The sequence below is a fragment of the Pholis gunnellus genome, assembly GCF_910591455.1.
Source record: "Pholis gunnellus genome assembly, chromosome: 6".
In the NCBI taxonomy this organism is placed as follows: domain Eukaryota; kingdom Metazoa; phylum Chordata; class Actinopteri; order Perciformes; family Pholidae; genus Pholis; species Pholis gunnellus.
This window is the reverse complement of record NC_136532.1, coordinates 7,890,165-7,910,729: the sequence shown is the minus strand read 5'-3', so window position 1 is coordinate 7,910,729 and position 20,565 is coordinate 7,890,165. Positions and strand designations below refer to the sequence as shown.

The following is a 20,565-nucleotide window of genomic DNA, read 5'->3' as shown; positions in this document are numbered from 1 at the left end:
CATCTCTTCCATCTCTTCCTGTTTCCTTCACCCTGGGTCCTAAGTCCCTCCAGGTACAGCTTCTTATCACCCTCTATGTACCAACGTACATTTATAACAAATACCACACATATTACGGTAATCAGCGTTGCATTATGTGTCTGACCAAAATACCAAAAAAATAAAAAATTCATCTAAATTATTTTTTAAATTATATCACTTTAGTTTTTAAAGTGTTTTTGTTTGGAATATAATATGCATATCATTTAGTTTTCACTGAGAATTTAACAAACATAAGAAAAAGAAAAAAACATGACGTAGATAGGTTTGCAGTTTTCAAGGTGTAGCCTATATTTCAAATTACATCTTTTACACAAGTGAAGATAAAGTTGTGAACACCGGCTGAATATCTATTATCAGAATCATTATAACTGTATTTTAACTGCTGTGTAAAGGGAATACTGCTGTTAAATAAATAACCTTATTTGTTTAAAGTGTTTGCAAACCAAATGTTATTGCACTTTTGTTCATATAGCAGTAAAATAAAGTAGGCAGTACACTACTTTTTAATTCATTATTGAATTTTGCGCATAACAATGCAATTAATCGCAAATAAAAAATGTTAATCATTGCCCATCACTAATATATTTATGTATTTATTTATTCCTTTTATCAATTTATTTGTTTTGTCTCAAGTTGAACTTAGACACAATGCACATACATGTAGACATCAATATGTTTAAACAAATTTTTTTTTTAAATAGCACAAAGGCACGACTACAACTAACAGTGGTTGACGGAAACTACATTTATTTTATACTATATAAGATAAGATTAAACTTTATTGATCTCCAGAGGGGGAATTCAGAAAATCATGCGATTAATCGCGATTAAAAATTGTAATCGTTGCCCAGCACTAATTTATATCAATATGGCTTTTAAGTTTGTATGTCTTATGTAAAACAGGACATGCTAATGTGTAATAGATGTTTTTCTCCAAAAACGAATTTTGTAAAAATTAAAAAAGACACTGTCCCTGCTCTCTGAAACATTTATTACGGATTAATCTACATGTATTAATGAGACATAGGCTATTTAGACATTCTAAATAGATGTTTAAAATTTGGTATGAGGGAATTCTTGGTCTGGGTCATAAATTGACCCGGACCATACTGTGAAGGCATTAAATATGAACAGTATGTAAGGGTTTCTTAAAGGTCTGCAAACGTTAGCGGGTTGAATTTTCCTAACGTTCCGCAAACGTTTGTGGGCCGAGTTCTTCAAACAGAACGTTTCACGAGCATTGGCTGGACGTTGTTTTTCAAACAGAACGTTAAGCGAACCACTTTTTTTATGCAACAATATGGAGTTCAGGGAACGTTCCGCAAACGTTGACTTTAACCCATTCTGAACAGGCATGTTTTCAACAGTCCATGTCAATTGAGCAAAAGCCATCCACTGAGGAAGACCGTGGAGATTCAGATGAAAAACCCATGAAAGGCTAAGTGGACCTTGATTTGTTTTAGCCTATTAGATGAGGTTTTGGCGCAGGTACACACATTTTTATATCAAATAAGACGGTCACACACAAGAATAGTGAGCTCGAGACACCTCTTGTTACGACCTCCCGCTGGTCCCCTGACCCCACCTTGAACCTCTGCTGTGCTAATAGCCTGGCAGGTGAACCACGGTGCGTGACACACACAGGTTCAGGTTACGCGCCTCCTGCTCTGGACAGCTCCCGTGGTCCTGAACCACCAAAGTGATCCCGCGGCTCGAGCTGTAACTCTCGCTTCTGATTGGATAAGAGATGCACGGTCGACTACCAAGCCCGCCGCCCATTGGTCGTTTCACCTGCCAGACAAGCGGCTTTCCTTCCCAACAGACTGAACCAGGGGAGCAGCTACTGCGGAACCGGGGAGCTCAGTGTCACCGGGCTGCCGGACGGAGGTGATGTCACGGAGGGGTCGGTGAAGCTGGTCGCCACGGGGCTCGCGAAGATATCCGCACAAGTAAGACACATTCACAAATGTAACATCTTTCCGTGCTGACAGGATTATGGAGAGAGCTGCGCTGAATGGCCTGCTGCCGTGAGGAGGTGTTAACTGTTGACTGTCACTGAACACCGACAGAGAAATCACTTAATGAATGCACTGCGGGGTTTGTTTACTCGAAAGCAGGTTTGTGTTTGCAGTGTTTTTAGCAAAAAAATTAAATAAAAATGCGTTTAAATTCTAACACATCACAGACACTAAATATATGGCGACTCAGTACCTTTTAAAATGACCTGAAGGTGGTCGAGCTCTATGCGACCGATAAATAGTTATTTCATAATCTCGTGGTCCATTTTTAAATTGTATTTAACTTAAATTTAGCATGTTTGTCGTTAAATCCATTGCACCACTTCTGAAAAAGTATCACAACGGGTCACCTGGCAGTTGCGCACGCACGTGACGCGCGCGCAATTTAAGATATCAACCGCCGTGACTCGCTGATTCTCCTCCTTTCACTGTTTTAGCACAGTGTAGTATGCACGGGATGCTTATAGCTCAGTCACCTGTTGTACCCTGATGGGGATGTATCTGCCTTAATGCAGCATCCACCATAACGCATGCAGTGCCCCGTTGGGGATTGTTCTGACAGGTGGGGTATAGCGTGCTTGTCATTGAGGAGAGGAATGATTTTATCAGCACAAACTCAGCAATGATTTACACAAACAGATTCGATTTACAAGATAAAAAATATAATTTGTCAAATTATTCCAATACTCGTCTGTAGATAATGCAAGGGGAGGAGGCAGCCTGATGCTGGAACTGTTTATATCGCATATACACACTTTATTTGCATGTTAAAGTTTCTGTTTGCTAGTCCAAAGAGAGAGGGAAGAGATTTGTATGATTCAGCAGCTAGATTTGGACGTCACAATTACATTGTCTTTTCGAACCGAATGCTCCATATTGTCTTTAACTATAATTTATGTGTCTTTTGGCCTTCTTCCAAATTAGGCAGGTAATCTTTAATGTATTGCATTACATAATGTTTTCCACTCATTTTCTACCAGTGACCTGGATTAGAAACTCCATACGCAGTATTTCCATATCTTTGAAGCAAAAATAACACTTTTTGGAGGGTCTGTTTACTTCCGCCTGAATGCAATTTGTTCTTAATTTGAAGTCTTTTGATGGCCAATCAGTCAGAGCACATGAAACACTGCGCTTCATGTGGTCTTTCTTTGATGCAAACCCCTTTGAAGCGCTGGCCGTGAATAAAGTGCACACTCAGATGGCTCTTTAAAGCGGTAAGAAGTAATTGATCGAATAGATTTGGATGTGAATCGGTAGATGCAGGATTTAAAGTGTCTGCTACATTGTGTTTATAGTGCTCCCTGCATACACAGTCATGGTTACCCTGTTCAGGCCTCAGAGACACCTCTAGCGCTCTCTCTCTCTCTCTCTCTCTCTCTCTCTCTCTCTCTCTCTCTCTCTCTCTCTCTCTCTCTCTCTCTCTCTCTCTCTCCACAAGATGTACTGAGCTGCAGTTCAACTTTTCTATTGTCACGTTTAGGGAATAACAGCATGTGCACTGCTTTTTTTTCTTCTTTTTACTACATTATAGTGACAAGTCATGCTACATAAAAAAGATAAATGTCAAACAAAATATATGTAAAAATGTATGAAGAGTTGAATAGTGTCCTCATGTGTTAATTCATTCCAGTTGACCATTTGCAAAGCCAGGTAAAGTAGTAGTAGTAGTTTGAGTGCATCCATAGAGACCCGTGCAGCTTTGGTTTGGACTTGTCCATCGGGGGGGGGCCCTGTTCCTAGGGCCCGTATAGACTTCATTGTCGCAGCTCTTTCACTGTTGAGCTCTTTATTCTTGTCAGCCGTGCGTCTCAATTGATACTCTGGGGAGCTTTGTGTGGAGAGAGAGAGAGCTCGCTGCCTGTGTGCTCGAGCAAAGAGTGTGTGTGTGTGTGTGTGTGCGCGTCGCCTTTTGTGCTTGAATGCATGGAGGCAGTGAAAAAAGAGAATGTGACACAAGCACATGGCGGAATGACGGCCGGGACGTGAAGTGAACGGGAGGCAAAGTGAGGGGCTTTTTTCAGAGACAAAACAGACAGATGTTTCATGGCATGTGATGTGTGTCTAATTCTTGATCCACAGCTGGTGGGGATGGGCTCTCGTGTTTTTTTCCGTTGTTGGAGTGTGTGAAGAGGCTGCTGATGTGGTCAGCAGCAAAGAGTGCCAGGCAAACCCTCCGCCTTCTCTTTAGGGATCCTCAGACAAGTGATTGGCTGTCTGGTGAGTAGGGACCTGTGCATAGTGTTTTGCCGGCTGTTTATGTATTGTATTCACTGAGTATTTTGTATTTTTAATGCTTTATATGTCCGTAATTCGAGCTTGAAGCAGCAAAGTTGGGAGGACTGGATACATTCATCCAAATTTCTGCTGCTTATCCAGAGCCAGGTTGCTGTAGCAGCAGGCGAAGCAAGGTCCCTGTCCCCCAGCAACGTTTCACAGCTTACTCCTTTGGGTGTTCCCGAGCCAGATGAAATAAATAATCTCTTTGACCTGTCTTGGTCCTGGTGTTTCCTAGCAGTTGGACATGCCCGGGAACTGCCAAAGGAATCTCTAAGGGTGAGTCCTGCCACCCTGCGGAGGAAACATATTTTGGCTGTTTGTATCTGCAATCTGGAGCAAACTTCATGACGATAGAGTCCCCTTTTTCAATGTAGACTTGCTTGTAACCCGTGGGAAAAATGTGTAGCTTTAAAAAAACGATAATGTTTGCGTACATGGTTTGACTAGGAGCCAAAACATTTGTTAAATGATTTTTAATGGACAAAAAAGCAAGTGAAGCTGCAGCCAGTTAATCTTGGGTAATCTTTCTTGACACACAATATAAGTAAAATGAATCAAGGTGCTTCAACAGTCAATATCAGCTTTAGGTGACGATCAGACAGGTGTGAGCAAGGCACTGTATTTGTGAGTTTTTTTATGATTCTTCCACTGGTGCCCTCTCTTGCTCCGTCTGTCTGCGCGTGTGCGTATAAATCCATCTGCTCATGCACACAATTAACATGGCCACTCCGAGGCTCAATGCAGCACTGTATAGCTGTAGACACTGTGTGCCTAAGCCTCAGCATGACCCAAAAAAAAAAAGAGAAGACAAACAAACACGCTCGGCCAGTGTCCATCTCCAAGCAACCAGGTAGGTATGTTATCCAGTGGAAGCAAAGCACAAAGCAATCTGGGTAGCTAACTACTACGTGTCTATTGTCCCACTGTGGAGACGCTCACCACTTAATGTAATTCAGTAGATCCACTTAGTTATTTGAAAGCTCTATACTCAACAGGGCAGAGCGTGTGTGTCACGCTCTCTTCAAGACATTTTAGTCATTTGTTTATGAAGATTAGAAAGTGTCATACTTGGCAAAGACAAAGAGAAAATACGACGGCCTCTGCTCTTCCATGTCAATCTGTTGAGCATGTCTGCCTGGTGGCAGGGGATCGTTAGGGCCAAGTGGCAACACCTGGGCCCAGTGTTCAGTCTACAAAGCTGTCTGCTGTTAGTTCTCTCTGCTTCTCCCCTCCAGACGCCTGTTGTGGCTGGGTTTAGTTATGTCGCGTGGGTTTATTTTTGTATTTCGTCTTGCACCTTTGCGACGCCCACTCATTCCCCGCTCACGCATCCCGCACACTACTGATACCACTGATTTCCACAATCTTTTGTTAAATGTCCATATGGTGTCAAAGTTTGTTTGCAGGTAGCAGCGGGTGAGTGGTGTTCCCACTGTCAAATCATCGAGTGTTCGAGGGCTCTCTCGCAGACATTTTGAGCCCTTTATGAACCCTTTCCATAGGTCCGCATTTCGGCAGACTTTGCCCAAGGGAATTACCCACAATTCACAGAAACATTAAGATGGAATATTTTTTTTTATTTTTTTTATTTATACTAGTAAACAGATCATTTGACAATTACCTCTCATTCTGTAAGGAAAGAGCCTGGAAGATGTTGAAATTAGGCAGTATAAAGTATAAAATGAAATACCCACAATTGTACATCATATTTGTTGACGTCATGGTAACGTGATATGTGATAAATTGCTGTCCCATTCGTAATTAAAACCATTTCAAGCCCTTGCAGTCTCTCACACATTCACCAGGTGATGTCAGTATGTTCCTGAGGGTTCAGGGTTTAGAGTTAGGGGGACATTGGGATTGGGCCATATATACTCAGGGTTATTTGAACTGACTCGGATCAGCTGTTCTGGAGCTGAAAACATATCAGGGTTCATCAACTCAAGAGTTCAGGGTACGGCTCAGAGTTTGTTAAACCTGCGTTCTGAAACAAGCCACAGCTGGTGCAAATAGCTGAACCATTATGGCAATATTGTGGCAGGAAGAAAAGCGTAAGGAGGAGATTAGAGATGCGTTTTTATCTTTGTTTGAAGGAGATGTTACAGATAAGTGAGCTTGGTGCCAGCGCCTGTGTCGGTGTCTGAGCCAGCAGCTGTGCAGACAACTGGTTTGACCTTTGAGCAGCAGAAAATTTGTTAGTTGTGCAGTTTGAACAAGGGAGGATACGGTTAAAGTGGACCTGGAGAAGCAACTATAGAGTTGGAGTAAGGGGGCGGATGTGAAACAGGTGTCTGATAAGCTGTGTGACATTGCACTGGTTGTATTCCAAGACATATTAAGCCATCCTTATTCAGTATATCAACAATATACGTTTAAGATTGAAAAATACAGTTTCCTGATGATGATTTGGTCCCAAAAGTCTTTATTGCTCTGCTCATTATTGATTTGTTTATCTCATGCGTGGTTGTCCTTTTAGTCTTTTTATTTACATATGTGAAAGGCTGGTACGGCATTCAGGAGCTTGTCGCTTTGTGCTGTAAAGTGGACGCCTCTCCTCTCTTAGCAAGTCCTTTTAGGCTGCCTGAGATCAATGCTTAGATATTCATGGTGCCACGGCAGGAAGGTGTTTGAAGGCTGGGAGACTGCCGGCCTCACAAAAGACGATCGCTTTGATTTCCTAGCGAGGCTTTAATATAGATTCATTCATCCTGCTGTAGAGATGGATGAGAGAACACCTTCCAAAGCACCATGTTACGCTAAGTTGACCCTTTCTGCTCCTGCCTTATACACACCATGTTATGTCACTTCTATTTAAACTGTAAAACTGGACACCCTGTAGATTGTTTCATTACAATTTTACAGCACTTTGCTGCATACGTTTTGTGTTTCAGTGAAAGGAACAAGATTTTTGCACAGCAACTATGACTGATAGTTATACTTCCAATTGTTTAGTATTGACATTTAACTTGATCACCTCAGTAAATGAAGTGTTTTTGTTCCAAACAAACAAGAACTTCGCAAATGCACCACTGCTCTGTCATCTTTGCTATTGTGAGGATGCGTGACCGGTTACCCTGTCAGTTCAGGTGTCGGTTGAATGTTGAACAATTGACTTAAGCTGGCTGGAAGTATTAATTGTGCACATTGTTATTCTGTTAAACACCGAAAGCTAATGATTTAGCTTATTTTTAGTTTGGCTGATTTGAGCTGTCATTATAGAAAACATATATGTCTGCAAAAATCGAGTTTCCCCTTCCCCTCAGAGTCCCCCTCTCTGTTCCCTCTCACGGGACGTTGTTAGAGCGTTGCTTTCTAAGCACAAGCAATTATCACCTAATTAAAAACTAATACATACTGTACCTCTCGCACACATGGGAGTGACAGTCATCACTCATGCTCCCCATTCGAAATGGACTAAGTTAGGTCGCGAGTGTGTTCTCGGCGGTGGAGAGTGATGAGAGTGATCTCTGATTTGTTTATTTTGGCTCCCATGGCAACGTAAGCCGGCGTCTCCCTTGGAGCGGGACTCGAGCGCTAAATTAAGTGCGGATTACAATAGACGGACACTCAAGCAGATGCTGCACTTGTGTTGACGTGTGCACACAAACTCTTGAACGTGATGGGTGGAAAAACCTATTTCCAAAAAGTTCTGCACAGATGTTCGGCCCCAGAAAAAAAAGATCTACAAAATTGCTATAAAACAGATTAAAGCACAATAATTAGACAGTAAAAAAAGAATAGGACGGGCTGTGTGAGCACCACATTTAACATGAATGACGTTTCTTTTTGTTTCTCTCTTCAGGTCGTCTCACTAAACGCACCACGGCTGCACCCTGACACTATCATCTGTTCGACCGCTCTCCTCCTACCCCCCCATCCAACTCCTCTTCCCTCCTCCTCAACCTGTGGCCTATTTATACCCTGGAGACTCGAAAGAGCCCGTTAAAGCTCCGCAGACCTCTTCAAGCCAGAGACAACAGCGAGCATGAATCGACGGTCGTTCTGATCTCCAGCCTCAGCGCCTTCTCTTTGACAGCAGCACAAAAGGAAAAATAAACTTGAACTACTGGAGTTTCTTGAAATAAACCAGCTTCAGAGGACAAACAGATATTACATTGTGGAGCGGACAATTTGCAGATGCAGCAGATTTAGGAAAGCCTGGATGCAGCATGCGCTCGGGTCCTCGGACTGGAGGCTCTGTCCCGTTTCTTTGAGATACAGGAAAAAAACATTAGCGTTTGTTTATTGACTCCGTTGTCTAAACAGCTATGAGATTTGGGCAAGGACACTGAAATAATACTTACCTTCGAAAGGGCTCACACATCTGAAGGTAAGTCAAGGTTTTTGTTCCATTTGAATTGGCTCCATATCAACTTTTAAATTGCTTCTATGATAGAATAGGAATTGTTCATTTTGTGTTGCTGCTGTAGCTGTTAAACCTGCAAACCTGCAAATCCATTTATTGATAATCTGATATGTTTAGACAAGAAAAACAGAAGATATATTGTAGTGGGCTTAAAATAAATGTATGACACCTCACCATGCAGTTAAATACAAGCTAAAGCGGTTATCGTGCCTTTTAGTTTAAAATTGTACAGCCACTGGCATAATAGTAGGAGCATCAATCATTGAGCAAATTGTATTTTTCTCCTTATTGGGCATCCAGTCCTCCACCACCCCCAGCCATGAGCTAATCCCACGCTGAGCCCCCTGGGAGTCCCTTGCAGGATGACTGCCGTCTGCCCGTCCGAGAGCAGCCCAGAGGGGGCTGAAGCCGGGGCCAGGACAGCAGGCGCTAGGGGCCCAGGGGCAGCAAGCACCGCTGGGAGCACCTCAGTTTCAGGGCCGGAGAACGGGGAGTCAAATGGAGACTCTGTCGGAGGTTCGGCTGGAGGCACGGCCGTGGTCGGCGGTGGCCAGAAGTACACTCGCTGGAGCCGCCAGGACAGCTCAGACATCAACACAGATGATGAGGGAGCCACCATCCGCCGCCTCACGCCACTGGAAAGGCTGAACCTGGATATGTGCCAGGATGAAAGGTAGGGGTCAAAAGATGAGGCAGTAATCGCCTTTATTTTATAGGTCCTTCGGTAGCCGTACGTTCATTTTAAAATTTTAATTTGCTTTTTTGACTTACCAGCTGGGGAAATTTCCCTCAACGATGGCGCCGCTGTAGTGTTTATCATACAGAATATTTAGTGTTACAGCTTCTGTTGTGTAATCCGGTCACAGGGTGGTCCGCGAGATAACAGTGGGCAGAAGGATCGGCTTCTACAAAATTCGGGGAGAGATTGGCTGTGGAAATTTCTCCCATGTCAAGCTCGGGATTCATGCGCTCACCAAAGGTAGGAAAGAACAAGACATAAGTGCAATGCAACTGCTGAAACGCCCGCACTCAAGTACAGGAAAACATCTACTAAAGAGTGAATCCTGCACACTATAATGCTATTCTATAGAGGGTAGACTGATTGGCCATCACTAAAAGGTCCAAACACATCCGTTTGTAATGATAAGAGTCTTAGATAACCTCCCATTCGCTGTTTTGGATCGTATTAGGATTTAAGTGATGATTTGGCCGGTGAGCTGTTTCCATCAATGGGCTGCAACACTAACAAGTGTCCTTATGTAGCAGTTCACTTACAAAGTGATGTGTGCCTGGCCAGGGGGCTGATTCAGCCACGAGGAGACAGACTGTCTGCTGCCCTTGAACAGATGGATTGATTAGAGATCTCCAGTTTCCTTAGCGACGGCTAAAATTGCTGCATGCCTCATCAAAGGCTAAAGAGAGGGAGGAGTGGGTAGCTCTGTCTGTGTGTGTGTGTGTGTGTGTGTGTGTGTGCACGCTCACGCTCAATATCTTCTGGGTTATATGTACTTTTGTCTGCCTGTCTGTGCCGTGCTATATGTGTATGTGTATGTGTGTGTGTGTGTGTAAGTGGTATCGCTTAGTCCTCCTAAACCAATATGAGCTGCGATGCATTTTGAATGCTCCTATTGAAAGCTATGTCACAGCTGAAAGGGAGCCTAATACCAGCCTGAATAATGCATACTGACGCACAATAAGATATCTCAACACCATTTAGCCTCTTAAGAACTTTTCTGTATTCAGTTACCTGAGGTCTATTTGACTTCCCTTTGTGAATCGTTCAACAGAATACAGTAAAGATATCAGTTGTATGAATTTGATACATTTAAAGTATTCCGGTCTTCATTGGATGTAAAATTGTTACGGACAATGTTGCAAACTCAGCATGCTGTGTTCCCGTGTTATATTTAATCTTAACCCTGACCCTCTATATGTGCTCAGAGCTGAAGTCACTTGCGAAAGAGCAATTTTCCTTCATTTGCAGAAGCACATTTCCTTTTGAAGCTTAGGCTTGCCTTGCTTCGGAAGTCTTGCCCCCCCTGAAAGAACATAATCAAGACAATTGGTTTCTGAGGGCAGCTAATCCTCCATCAAATTATCTAGAGGAGAGCATCGGGCTTGGCCACTTCTGCGGCAATTCTGTGTTTGCCGAGTTGAACAAGGCTCACATTTTCTATCCGCTATCGACATGTATGTATCACGTGTAATGCATCATTTCTCAGAAAAATGGGAATATTTTAATGAGAAACACAATGTCAGCACTTATATCCTGATTCAAAAACAAAAACAATGTTGATTTATTTATTTATTTTTTCCTATCAAGTATTTCTCTGCATCCTTTGAAATCTGTATTACTGACTCCTCTGTACAAATTAGTCCTTTTTCAGCGATCATTGACCGTAATCTTGTCCCTTGGTATCACCAGACAAAGTGGCCATTAAGATCCTAGACAAAACCAAGCTGGATCCGAAGACCCAGAGGCTGCTGTCCAGAGAGATCTCCAGCATGGAGAAGCTGCACCATCCCAACATCATACGCCTCTATGAGGTTTGACTCGTACACACTCTCATTTTGAATCATATGTCAACGTCATCTGATCCCTATGGGCTTCCTCGACGATCACCACGTCCGGCCCAGCGTCTGATCTACTTCTCAGTAACTCTGCACTCTGACTTTCTGGACTTTCTGGTCGTTCATTTTTTAGGTGGTGGAGACGTTGTCACGGTTACACCTGGTGCTGGAGTACGCAGGGGGAGGGGAGCTCTACACCAAGATCTCTACGGAGGGGAAGCTTTCTGACACCAACAGCAAGATCGTCTTCGCCCAGATCCTCTCTGCTGTGAAACACATGGTCAGTCCATATAAGTCTGCATTGAGGTGGTATTTAATTAAATAATGGAAAACTCAATGATGGTAGATTAAAACAACATATTCTGTTAATCCCTAAGAATATTTATACACGAGGGATAGTATGATCGTCAAAGATTAGGAAAATAATGTTTATAGATTTGTCCATGTAACAGCTTTGCTGGATCAGTAGAATTCCAGTGGCAACAATGTCTCATTGATTTCTGTCTGGTGGGGATTCAGTCTATTAATGTTGAGTCTCTAACCCTTGAACAATTAATCAGTCACACTGCACTATTACCTCCATCACCTTAATTGCATTAGCACTGTTGTTGTATAGGTTTATGTTCATATACATACTTTTTGGATATATATCTATATTGTACATAGTCGTTAAATGTTTATGCTTACATCTGTTCTACTTTTTTATTTTTTATATATTTAAATGTTTTTCGTCTATATTTGTAAATTCTGTGTATGTACATGGAGAGCAACAAAAAAAACAGAGTCAAATTCCTTGTATGCGCACACGCATGCATGGCCAATAAAGCTGACGCTGATTCTGATTAAAGATCCCCCAAACATGTTTTAAGACGCATGCAATTATTCTCCTTGTATTAATGACTTACTGATATGCTTTTTTCACAAAAAGAAATGTGTTAACTTTCCACGTTAAGAAAGCATAAAGCAACATCTCCCCAAATCCAGAATCTATGAAAATGCAAATATTGTTAATGTTAAAAAGTTGAACTGCTGGACACGAGATGTCTGCTTCTTCACTGAGTCCACTCTCAGTGTATTTACACTTCAAATGTCCACATCGTACTGAAAAGTGGGTGGCCCTTGCATAACGCAGTTTCTCCTCGATTCTCCCACAGCACGAAAACAACATCATCCACCGGGACCTGAAGGCCGAAAATGTCTTCTACACCAGCAGCTCCTGTGTCAAGGTCGGGGACTTTGGCTTCAGCACACTGAGCCCCCGCAGCGAGACTCTCAACACGTTCTGCGGCTCTCCGCCGTACGCGGCGCCCGAGCTCTTTCGGGACGAGCACTACGTCGGCGTCTTTGTCGACATCTGGGCCCTGGGGGTGATGCTGTTCTTCATGGTGACGTGCACCATGCCGTTCAGGGCAGACACCGTGGCCAAGCTGAAGCGATGCATCCTGGAGGGAGCCTACATCCTGCCCACGTGGGTGCCAGAGGCATGCCAGAGGGTGATCAGGGGAATCCTCCAACCCACACCATCTGACCGCTGCACGGTGGAGCAGATGATGGGCTGCGAGTGGTTGCTCCCTGTGGACTTCCCGTGTGCCATGGAGCCCTTTAAACTAGACCCATCCTACCTAGCAGAGAGCGATCCATCTGAACTCGGGGGGGAAGAGGTGGAGGTAAAAGCAGCACTGGAGACGCTGGGAATCAGCGCAGAACACATCCTCAACAACCAGGGGAAAGACTGCAGGAGCTCCATCACAGGGTGCTATCGGATCCTGCTGCACCGCGCTCACAAGAAACGGGCTGCTGAGAGGGCGCCCGCGGTCACACAGCCAGTCCGACCCACTGCAACGACTAAAAAGGAACGGCTAAAAGTGTACCGTAGCTTGAGGCACACGTCTAAACTCTGTGTGGTTCTGTGACAAAGTGCTCTGCTTCGCTCTGGGAATTAATTAGCTTCATAGTCTGAAATTACATGGACTTTATTAGAAATTTAAAAAAAAAATGCTGTTCAGTCCAGCAGTTTGAATTTAAATCATGATTAAAAAGCCCACTGAGCTTCTGAAATCTGGGATTTCTTACTTTAGTATCTTTCTTCTAGTAAGTAATATTAGTCTCTGTGAGAATGTTGATGCAGCTGAATCACTGTTGTCTCCCTTTTGGGCAGGGACCTGTAATACTGATGAGATTTGGAAATGTTATGAAGTATAATTGATTTGAGTAAACATAATGATGATTAGATGGCACACACAACTATAATCTGGGTCACGCAGGCCAGATGTTTATAGCCCACGCTCATGCTATCTATGCTCAGCAAACACAAATATGAGAAATCATTGTAGCATACATCTAGAGGAAAAGAGATCCACAAAATAATGCTGAGTTGATGAAGTGGTGAAACATGCAGTCCGAACATGAAACATGGTGTCTTCGTGTTCAATTGCACTTTTCTTTGATGCCTTAGTTTTCTTTCATGTTATGAAATCAGCCAGACTGGTTTCATTATACTCCTTAATGTTTGTGATGACTTGAATAGAGATTTCACATCTTACATTATGTGATGTATCTCTATGAGACGTTCCTGCTGTTACACTGATTTACCTGAATGACCTCGCTCTATTTTTCCTGTGGCCTAAACAAAACAGATACATGTCATTGAACTACAAATACCAACATACCAACCACCAAAGTTTTATTATTGATCATGTGGCAAAATCAATTTTCAATACAAACTCAGACATTTTCGGAATGAGTTTCAGTAATTATTATTATCTTTAACTATCTGATGCCATGTTCGTGCTCATGTGTTGATGAAAATAAATTGAAAAATGTAAATGCATTCGTCTTTTTTTGTGAAATATTTATGATGCTTTTGTGTTGTAATCATTTCAACATTAGACGTGCATTCACCGGTAATTTGTGAGCAACTAGTATCTCTCCTTTTTCTCTTATTATTATTAATATCATCACATAATGCAGACTCTAGTATAAGAGTGTGCGGCAAGCTACATAACAGCAGCCCAGACACTTCAGTGGTTCATTAATTTTGTATTGTTTTTTATTGTTATATATATATACATTGTATTTGTATAGTGCTGTAAAAGGTACTCAAAGATATTTATATAGATACAAACAAATGTATTTATTTACAATATCATTTTAAGGTTTAATATTAAACACAAGATGTTTTCACTGGCATCACAAGCAGGTCATTCATTTATACCATTTTTGCTGTATTTTACAAAACGGCATCAGAAAATAATAATTCTATAGGATCATCTTCATCTTATATATTAGTTTATTAGTCTATTAGCTGTATTTAACTGCTGCCACCACAGTCTATGGCTGCCGCTCATGTGTATGCCGAAAGCGAGACAATCAAGAGTACAGTACGCGGTAGGGTGCTGTACACTACACTTCCCAGAATCCCCCAAGTAGCCCACGTACTCATATCCGCCTTTACGCGATGACGCAATTTCTGCCTTGTTGGAAGGTAGTTTCAGTAGGAAGCGCTGTGACAGTAGACTACTATTACCAGCACCGAAGAAACGCTGAGTGGAGAAACCTAAAGACACCCGGACGCTCTCACTCGAATGGTATTTTCTGGCCTCTCATCGAACGGTACGAGTAGTAATGTCGACATGAACTGTGTTAAATGTGTTTCAGTGTGTTTAATGTTACGAGGGACCACGCCCTCCTGCTGATAAAGATCATCTCAGGATTATTAAGCTAACACTAGCTTGCTCGTCGATGTTGGCCTAAGACATTTCCTTCTCTCTGCTATTGGAGTATATAATGTAGTGTTTTTTTCCTGCTCGAAAAATCAAATGCTCATGAATCATTTTGCTCGTATGTGTCCACTGCTAGTGCATTAACTAGGTCATTTATTTTGTGTGCTATGGCTATACTACAAGACAATGCTCTTATTTTGCAAGACAACAATGACACCCTGCATCCGGACTGCATTCACATTTTTTTATTTAATCAGTGCATCATAGAAAATATTGCTTTTCTGGAATGAACTAAAGGCTATACATATTATTTGTTTTGACATTGAATTCAGATCTCGTGACAAAGGCATGTGGGGGGCGGGGCTCAACAAAAGATGAGGTCATGATGGGAACGTGGCAATGATGCAATATGAAGCCGTCAACACAGCACTTAAGGATACGTGTTATTAACTCACTGACTTACTTGGAAGCATAATGTGTCATACTTAAGATTGCGCAATTGAATACTGTGGCTGCTGAACCGCGCACAGTCAAAACAGTGTCCACATGGAGATCAGCTTGTGGGGCAAGCTGCAGAACAGAGCCCAAGGAGTCAGACACTGACAGCAGAGTGGAAGCTTAGTGGACCGTCACTCCATTTAATGTACATTTCTGTTGTCTTAGATCATCACACAAATGTCATATTGGCACAAATTCTATAGCCGGGTGACTTTGGACTCTGCTACAACAACATTTGACTCAATACTCTGACTCCAGATCTAAAATGTAGTGATTGTTATTTATATTACTATTGGGACTTTAATATGACATTCAGTCTAAGCCGATGTGTGCGATGGTCATACTCGAATAATAGTCAAGCATGTAGAGGCAAAGACTTCTTCATTTCAATCTGTTAATTTATTCAGAAAGTGGGATGGCATCTTTAAATTGTTTGTTTTGTCTCATTACAAATCCCAAGATATTTTAGAAAAAAAGCATCAACAACCCATTATTTTTGCCTGCAAAATTTCTTTAAAAATATATATAGCGATATTATGTGTACATAGTTGTTAATGCCGTTGCTGTGGTCTGCATGCTGCTGTGTTGCTCCAGATGTCAGTCACTGAGGACCTTCCAGACATGGATGGAGCGGACCTGATGGGGCTGCTGTTCCACGACGGAGTGGATGGATCCACCGATCCTCTCTTTGCTGATGGGAGTGGACTCATTGAGTCCTGGCTGTCGGAGCAAGATGTGAGAGTTCATTCACTGAATATAAATGCACACTTTGGATGAAGTTGGTTAGATTGCTTACCCAGACAATATTAACCCACATTGTCCCTCTTTATTTTTGGATGACTCTAGTCTAGACTGTAGTCTTGGCCTTAAAGCTAACATTTAGTTTTCTCCCAGATGCTGACAGGAATGGACACTGAAGACTTTCTGTCCAGCTTGTTAGAGGGAGAGTACAACATGGAGGCTATCGGTTCCTCTCACTCTCCCTTGGGCAGCGACAGCGGCATTTCTGACGACAGCAGCACCGGGGTTGGAAACAACAACCACCCGGGGTGCCCGAGTCCCCAGGGCAGCGATAGTGACGTTGTGCCCAGTCCCCGCTACTCCCAGCCCAGCCCGGTGCACTCTGACCCAGCCCCGGACCCCGGAGAGATGCAGACGGAGAGCCTGGAGGTTTTGACAGTCCAGGCGGATCACAGCTACTCTCTGCTGCAGGGCGGCGGCGGCGGCGGGGACATGGACGTCCTGCAGAGTGTGAGGGCGGAGATGCCAGATACGGATGTCTTCATTGATCTGGGTACGTTAAGTCCAAGAACCCCCTGATTCCGACGTCACTTATGAATTCTATAGGCTAAGGTATATTCGGATTTTGTAACTTATCCAACCCCTTGATGAATACCTACAAAACGCATGCGTTGAGTGCATATTCGGTGAGAGGGATGCTGCATACATTATCAACAGATTACGGTCATTTCAAAGGTGTTTCTCTCCTGTCAGACGACTTGGTGAGTGAGGCAGTAGAGGAGGACTTCACAGACGAGCTGCCCTGCACTTTGTCCATAGAGGACGACTCAACACAGGATTCAACTCCAGCCAACGCAGCAGACCAGGTTAGTATTCCCTACTCATCCTCAGTTCTCTGTTTTTTGGTCGAATCAAAGAGATTGCCTGAAGAAGACGGAAAGTTTCAGTTTAAATGTTTGTGACATTATCTGCTGATTCTTTGCATGTTGCATCTGTAGTACCGTCTTGTGCGGGAGATTAAAGTCTTTTCCCCTCTTTAGTTCCAGTTTAAAGAGATTGTGCTCACTGAGGAGGAGAAGCGGCTTTTGGGGAAAGAGGGAGCAACTATTCCGACACACATGCCGCTCACAAAGGTAGTCAATGCTGAAAACGTTTCCTTATTCCAGCTGATTGGCGGCATTGTAAACTCTTCTGGATGAGAATGTCTGTCATATGTTGTAAATGTTTGTACAATAATGAGCATAGTCAGACAACACAAGTGCTGATAGAAAATAATTATTGTTGTTCATTATGGTAGCAATTATTGTACAATAATCCTGAACTGTGTATCGTTTTTGGCCATATTTGAATGTTTTCTTTGAATTTTATTCAGAAAATGGATTTTCTGTTTTGCAGCAAAGCTGCTCAAGGCCGTTTTTCATATGTCCGTTGTCATGTCAACGCCGTGGTGAAAGCCCTCTATCTGTGTAACAGGCTGAGGAGAGGACCTTGAAGAGGGTCAGGAGGAAGATCCGCAACAAGCAGTCTGCTCAGGAGAGCCGCAAGAAGAAGAAGGTGTATGTTGACGGACTGGAGAACAGGTGAGATGAAGAGGCCAAAAATGACTTCTCAATGAGAAGTGACTAGTTATGCTGGCAGTGATCAACTGTATGCCTTTTGGATAAATATCCTAATTACTGAATCAATGTCTACCACAGGGTCGCCATCTGTACTGCACACAACCTGGAACTACAGAAGAAAGTCCAAATGCTCCACAAACAGAACATGTAAGAGATCTCTCTTCTGCATTAATAAGTAACAACGCAAAGTGTTTTTGAATCTGCTGACGGCCGTTACGGTGAATTTGTCCTCTTGCATCTCACAGCTCCTTGATCGAGCAGCTGAAGAAGCTCCAGGCAATTGTGAAGATGTCGACTATGAAGGCCAGCACAACCAGCACTTGTGTTATGGTAAGTGTGACGGCTCCTCTTTCCTCTCCTGATTATTGCTCCCGTATGACGCTCTTTGTCATGCTGCAGTATTGTTTTCTTTAGTTTTCCTCACACTCTCTCCTTGGGGTTGCCCTCCAGGTGTTCCTGCTCTCTTTCTGTCTCATCATCTTCCCGTCAGTCAACCCATTCGGCGGAAACAGAGAACAGAAGGAACTCTACACACCCTCTTCCAGTAAGTTGCCTCAAAATAAGAATTAAAAGTCTCTCTTTTGTCATATCTGTCTTTTCGATACCCAGAATTTGTTGGATGCTTCATCAAGACGGCGTGTCATTGATGTTGTCTACTGTGTGACTGAGATTTCTTGAATTACCTTCCTGGGCGCAGCTTTGGTAACTCATTTCTCGTTCATCGTTGCAGTCATCTCCCGGACCTTGCGCTCGATGCCACCAGAAAGCACAGATGCCGTATCTTACCTCGGGGACCTTGAGCCTGAGGACGAGGAGGTTCTCTTAGTGCCCCAAGCCGAGTTGGAGAACGCCAAAGCCATCTTCGTCGGCGGCCAGAAGAACCACACGCCCGGCTTCCAGATGGTGGAGCAGCCCGACTCCGAAACAGCAGTCAGCAGCAACTCCTCGGCGGACTTCCCCGGCCCCGCTCAGGCCGCGGAGATGAAGCCGGGGCCGGCCGGCGGAGCGGGGCCCTTGCAGGAAGGATCCGTCGACGGCGCCGTGGCGTACGAGGTCGCGGGATCCAAGGACAACTGGATAGACCGGAACCCCCCGTCTGTCATTCTACAGCAGCACCGCTCAGATGAGATGTAGTGGGGGAGATGTTGATCAATACAACCAGCAGGGGGAGCTATCTTCCTAATGTTTTAGGTAACAGGGGGTGAAGCTTAAACTTCCAAAAGGATGAAGGGAACATACCGGTAATTATCATGAACTAGGATCAGTCTTTCTGTCCCTGCTTTTCCCCTCTAACAACCTTCCGATGTACTACTGTTACTTCATTTGCACTTTGTCCGTGCTCCAGTAGGCTGAAATACCTGGAGAGAGATTTCCATATTTCAGCAGTGTAAACTACCTAAAGAATAGGACTTCGCCGCGATAAACTACACGCCTGTCCCGCTGGAGGCCACATGCAACCTAAGTAGCACTGAGGGCTCCCATTTTGAATGCACAATGCGGTGCTGGTGACAGAAGAGAAGTTTTACTCGATGGCATTATTTATTGCCAAATTCTAGGGGGTTGGGGGCTATGTTCGACTCGTGTCTGTCTTTAGCAGATCTAAATATTAGCGTACGCTGCTCATGAATGACTCTCCCATAGTAAATTATTGTGAAAACAAGCACTCCAGCAGTTTGCACCGCAGACTAGCCAGACACCTCCATCGCATAGTAGAAACATAGGCTGCTCCATTCTCGTAACGCTTGATTAAAGTGGTTGTCTGACCACTGTAATGCTTAAGCCATTGCAGGACATTTGGCCATTTAGAAGACTTGTAAAGTTTTGTTAGTATTTCCCTTGTAACAAGGGTATCCACGCTTCTTTTTTAAAATTTTGGAATGCTTTGTTTTTATGTTGTACAGTAAAGCAAGAAATATAACGTCATAATGCAAAATATGGAACAAGACACGGAACCGTTGAGTTTGTCTTTGTCCGCCAAGCGAAGTCGACCCCTACCATCTCCTCTTTTCCAACTTCATGGGACAGTTCTTATCTTTCTTAACATGTCTGAAATACCTTGGCACCTGTGTGCACCGAACAAGGGGTTTGAAATACATCTGTGTGTAATATATAAACCGTGTTGCAGTAAAATGTACTCAGAAATGCAATGACCTGTTGTGTCAGCGAGGCATTTTTGTCATTCTTTTTTTCTTATGTTACCGTCAGTGGTACGTGGAATCTAAATGGTATTGGAACTGCTTTTTGTTATAATCGACAGTCAGTGAGATTTTAAATGTTGAACAAATGCACTGTCATTTGACAAAGTCCAGGAATGAAATGTGAATATGCTTAAATGATTGTGGCTCTTCTTTACATTGGAAGCCTTTATGTAAAAGACATGTCTGGACATCTATAATAATAATAAACTTTTTATATATATATCTGAACAAAGTTTTCTTGATCTGTGTTATTGGGCAAAGGAACAGCAGAGCACGAATTGTACAACTTGAGGCTGTTGATCATACGAGACTCTCTTTGAGAACGTCTAAACGTTAAAAAGGACACATTTGGACGTTTTTATTTAAGATTTACCTGCAAAGTTACCTCATATACCTATAAAAAAAAATGTTAAATGCTCGTCACAGCTTCCACAATCTTTCTTTTTCCAAGATGGTCTTCTTTAGCAGCAACACAGAGGCATTTAGTGACATTCTCACAGACAAATTAGT

General features: G+C 43.1%; 2 protein-coding genes across 2 annotated transcripts; both read left to right on the top strand.

The window, feature by feature from the left end:
• Positions 1–8,572: 8,572 nt before the first annotated feature.
• On the top strand, positions 8,573–13,190 carry nim1ka (NIM1 serine/threonine protein kinase a; the record flags this gene model as incomplete). Its single annotated transcript, XM_079161986.1, has 6 exons — positions 8,573–8,670; positions 9,007–9,379; positions 9,573–9,685; positions 11,132–11,253; positions 11,411–11,557; positions 12,432–13,190. Exons 2-6 carry the CDS (start codon positions 9,069–9,071, stop codon positions 13,188–13,190), a joined length of 1,452 nt encoding a protein of 483 aa, XP_079018112.1. The 5' UTR covers positions 8,573–8,670; positions 9,007–9,068.
• A 1,565-nt stretch (positions 13,191–14,755) lies between these two features.
• creb3l3l (cAMP responsive element binding protein 3-like 3 like) lies at positions 14,756–20,288 on the top strand. The gene is made up of 10 exons (XM_079161612.1): positions 14,756–14,889; positions 16,092–16,232; positions 16,392–16,791; positions 16,992–17,104; positions 17,279–17,371; positions 17,712–17,818; positions 17,936–18,004; positions 18,103–18,187; positions 18,308–18,401; positions 18,588–20,288. Exons 2-10 carry the CDS (start codon positions 16,092–16,094, stop codon positions 18,989–18,991), a joined length of 1,506 nt encoding a protein of 501 aa, XP_079017738.1. The 5' UTR covers positions 14,756–14,889; the 3' UTR covers positions 18,992–20,288.
• The last annotated feature ends 277 nt before the right edge of the window (positions 20,289–20,565 follow it).